This window comes from Aegilops tauschii, chromosome 2 (assembly GCF_002575655.3).
Source record: "Aegilops tauschii subsp. strangulata cultivar AL8/78 chromosome 2, Aet v6.0, whole genome shotgun sequence".
Taxonomy (NCBI): Eukaryota; Viridiplantae; Streptophyta; class Magnoliopsida; order Poales; family Poaceae; genus Aegilops; species Aegilops tauschii.
Genome location: NC_053036.3, coordinates 618,216,330 through 618,220,911, shown reverse-complemented (window position 1 = coordinate 618,220,911; position 4,582 = coordinate 618,216,330). Strand labels below are relative to the sequence as shown.

Here is a 4,582-nt window from a genome sequence, read left to right as displayed (position 1 = left end):
CCGCTTTCTCATAAATTATATGATTTTGTGTCCATACACACAACTTCCACACCACTATTACATTCTCACAAATGCCATAAGCGACACATTCTAACTTAGGTGTGCACATCTTTTGATAAAGAGCTTGAACTTACCCCTAGTAGCTCGTTTGACATTTGAACTTGCAAACTCATGCATGTGCTTCTAAACTTGTAGGTTTCATCACGGACGCTGTCGGCGGTGAAGCTCATTGCATTTCTTGGAGTGTCTATGCTGCTTGTTGGTTTTAAACTTGTTCTTGGAGTGTCTATGTTGCTTGTATTCTTATTATGCTATGGATCTATATGAGGTTGTCATGCTATATGTATGCTTGTTGGAGAGTGTTGTATACTTATATATGTGACTTGTTGCTTCTATATACCTATGAGGTTGTCATGCTATATGTGCTTGCTGAGTAATATGCGTTGGACTATATATATGATTCCTATAGTGAGGCTGGGTTCTTTTAGAGGCCAGACGAGTGTGTTCGTTATGGTTTGTACCTCCTTGATGCTACATTTATGAATTAAATAAAGCATTATATTCATAAATAAAAAGTAGGAGAGAGGAGAATATGTATTTCAATAAAGCTCTGAAAGAATCACCATTTGCTTTCCAACCACATAAGGTTCAAATTGAACAGCCAATCTTTTCGTACACAGGTAATACACCTCACACTCCACATTATGACCACACTTTGCTTATAATAAACCTGTAAAAGCTCGGTTGTGTTACTACTAGTAAGTATGCGACGGCGTGCGCGACACAGACTAACAGCAGAATGCATCTACCAACACATACAAACCACGCACGGTAGAATATATATTGTACAAACAAACTCGGCAGTAGAAGCTGTAGTAGTATGTTTTTCCATGAGAGGAAGATAATAGATGGAGAAGGAGCGATCACGCGGTGGCGCCGGCAGTGATGGGGACGCTGTGGAGGACGACGGTCTCCACCGTGAGGCCGGGGCCGAAGCCGAAGAGGACGCCCCAGTCCATTCCCTCGCCGGTTGTGGCCTGGCCATCCTCAGCGGAGCGCTTGCGCATCTCATCCATGATGAAGAGGACACAGGCACTGGACATGTTGCCGTACTCGGAGAGGACATGCCTGGTCGCGCGCATCCGCTCCTTGTTGAGGTTTACCTTGGCCTCCACCATGTCAAGGATCGCTGGGCCGCCTGGGTGCGCTATCCAGAAGACGGAGTTCCAGTCGTCGATGCCCAGTGGCTTGAAGGCCTCCTCTAGGGCACGCTCGATGTTCTTGGAGATGAGCCCAGGCACGTCCTTGAGGAGGTGGAAGGTGAGCCCGACCTCCCGGAGGTGGCCGTCGATGGCGCCCTCCGAGTCCGGCAGGATCGTCTGGCTCGCGGACACCAGCTGGAACAGTGGACGCTCCACGGACACGTCGGGGTCCGCGCCGATGATCACCGCGGCCGCACCGTCGCCGAAGAGCGCCTGGCCCACCAGCGAGTCGAGGTGGGACTCGTGCGGGCCACGGAAGGTCACCGCGGTGATCTCCGAGCAGACGACGAGCACGCGCGCGCCGCGGTTGTTCTCGGCGAGGTCCTTGGCCAGGCGGAGCACCGTGCCGCCGGCGAAGCAGCCCTGCTGGTACATCATGAGGCGCTTCACGGACGGGCGCAGGCCGAGCATCTTGGTGAGCTGGTAGTCGGCCCCCGGCATGTCGACGCCGGAGGTGGTGCAGAAGACGAGGTGGGTGATCTTGGACCGCGGCTGTCCCCACTCCTTGATGGCCTTCTGCGCCGCCGCCTTGCCGAGCTTGGGGACCTCCACGACGACGATGTCCTGGCGCGCGTCCAGGGAGGGCGCCATGTAGGCGCACATGTTGGGGTTCTCCTGAAGGATCTCCTCCGTTAGGTGCATGTATCTCTTCCTGATCTGCGACTTGTCACCTGCAAATCAAGGCCGGCAGGCAGGCAGAGTTAGCTCGCTCGCGTGTCCAACCGAGAAAAGGCAAAGTAGACGGGAGACAAAGTATTCATGGGTTAATTAGGTATGCAACCGATGTCTATATTTGGGTCTCTCTCTCTCTCTCTCTCTCTCTCTCTCTCTCTCTCTCTCTCTCTCTCTCTCTCTCTCTCTTTAAAGTAGGAGGTTAATTACTATTTGAAGAAATTCATGTAGGAGATTAGCTGTGAAGTCAACTCATGGATTCGCTCTTGTTTCTACTTGCATATACTTTCTTTGTCGAGTGGCCCACTAGTCATAGGTACAGTGTGCACTCAAAAGAAAAGTTCTAGGTACAGTGTCAAGTCATAGTCGCGTCCGGTAGCGACATTCTGGATTAATTGCTTGTCTTTAGAAATTTTTAGTAAATTGGCCGTTCATGCAAACATGTCTATTCTACTACTATTAGATATTTTGCAAATCATTGTCTCTTTTCTTGAGGGGACAAATCATTGTCAATTCACCATCTTGTATTAGGAGAGTGTAATCCTGTCACTATGAAATAAAACCCCCTTTACCCTGCCAAAAAAAAAACCATTCTCATTGTTTTCTTCTGAAAATCAGTTTTGTTTCCTATAAAAAGATTTAAATGCTTCAACTGAAAAAAATTAAATATGGGAACATATTGTTCGACCAACCGGTAATTAATGGTACATCTAAGGATGATTTAGATGAGCCATCAGTGAGGAATTTTTTTTTTGAAGCTCATCAGTGAGGAAATTAGTCCACATATAAGCACGTTATGTAATCAACCTGTCCGTAGATTTAGGAATTAATTTTTGGCCGAACCGATCCACTGTAACACTGTTGAGTGTTGACCTTTAAACATGCATGCTACTGATATGTAGGCGAGACACTCCAGTGTACTACCCACGTGCAGGGTTATCAAAAGACAATTACGTGCACATATTTACCTACCTTTGTAGCTAAAACAGAACAACAGTTACATGGACAACAGGTTCGGCGTGTGCGGCCGTTACCCAGTTCATGGCCATGCTTATTGTGTTCGTCGTTTCACGTCTATATGCTACTCCGATCCATGGCTACTCGTAAAAATATCCTGGCTTATTGCTACTGATCGGTTTTCCTCCTAGTACTTATTTTCTAACTATCAACAAAAGTTTACGGGGATTACTATAAGGAGTAAAATATTGACATCCATGCAGACACATGTATAATATATAGTAGCGCCGTTAGCCGTGCATGCACGCCCGAACACAGAGATGGTGAATATAGACTTACACATCCTCTTGAACTTCTCCTTGAGGTCGGCCATGTGGTCGCTCTTGGTGATCTTGAAGTAGTAGTCCGGGTAGTCGGCCTGGTACACGCAGTTCGCGGGCGTCGCCGTACCGATGGCGAGCACGGTGGCCGGCCCCTCCGCCCGCTGCGCCTTCCTCACCTCCTCCACGGTCATGGTGGCCGCCATCGATGGATCTACGTACGTACCAGCGGCCGACGAGCTAGGAGTTGTCGCACCAGTGGCCGGCTGCGTGACGTCTAAGTTTGCGGGACGCAGAGGGAAGCAGCTAGCAGGTGGTAGACAAATGACAGGCGCTGCTTGTACTGGTGTGGTGTGGTGCCATGAGTATGGGCGACGGGATATATAGGCGGGAAGGGTGGGTAAGTAAGGGAAAGCTGGCCGTTGGGAGAAGGGGGTTAGGTCCATTGGACGGGAGGATGGATGGCCACGAATGCGCGGGCAGGAGATGAGGGCCGAGCGACACGTCTACCTACCATTGCTACCAACCAATCCGCCCCAAGTGGGAGTTAGTTGGGTTGCTTGGCCTTGGGCCTTCCCACTTGCACGTGCTCGTCTGTGTAGGTTTGGGAATTGCCCAGCCCATTGTACAACCCACCTAATCTCTACATCTAATCAAGGTTTTTAAACAAACTAAAACTACAGAATATATGCAAGATTGTAACAATGAAGATATAGGATTGGTACGGAGAAACGCATGCAATATGGAGCCCCATCGTTATCTTCTCTCACACCACCCAAGCAGGTCATCAGAGATGATGCCAAGGCTGGAACGAAATCCTTTTAAGCTTGCCGACGGTAGCCCTTTCGTCATGATATCCGTAAGCTGTCCCGAAGTAGGCACGTGAACGACACGGGACTGTCCAAGAGAGAGACCTTTTCGCGTACGAAGTGAATGTCTAGCTCAATGTGTATGTTGATGATTAACGGGGTTGATGGAGAGGTATATGGTAGATAGATTGTCGCAGAAGACAACAATTACCTTGTCGACGGAGCAATGGAGTTTGACGAGTAATTGCCGGAGTCAACAACATTCAGCCATTGTATTAGCTAAACAGTGGTACTCTGCTTGTAGCGACCCGGCCCCTGATAAGAAAACAGACTCTTTGCGCTTTTGTGCTAGTCGAGCTAGATCAATTGCCAGCACACACATTACACGGTCAAATATTTCCTCCATTCCTTTATATAAGGTGTATTTGTTTTTTGATAAAATTCCACAATGTAAGGTGCATTTGTTTCAATTCCTTGCAATTCCTTTTTAACCATCTAGAAAAAGGAAAGTATCTCTCATCTGATTGCATATATCTCTCCTTATAGAGAAAAAAAAGGAAAG

At 48.3% G+C, this 4,582-nt stretch overlaps 1 protein-coding gene across 1 annotated transcript; it reads right to left on the bottom strand.

Annotated features, from left to right (window-relative positions):
- Positions 1 to 597: 597 nt before the first annotated feature.
- LOC109787049 (chalcone synthase 2) lies at positions 598 to 3,664 on the bottom strand. Its single transcript, XM_020345608.4, has 2 exons — positions 3,231 to 3,664; positions 598 to 1,933 (listed from the first exon to the last, which is right to left on the bottom strand). Exons 1-2 carry the CDS (start codon positions 3,655 to 3,657, stop codon positions 924 to 926), a joined length of 1,437 nt encoding a protein of 478 aa, XP_020201197.2. The 5' UTR covers positions 3,658 to 3,664; the 3' UTR covers positions 598 to 923.
- Between the last annotated feature and the right edge of the window lie 918 nt (positions 3,665 to 4,582).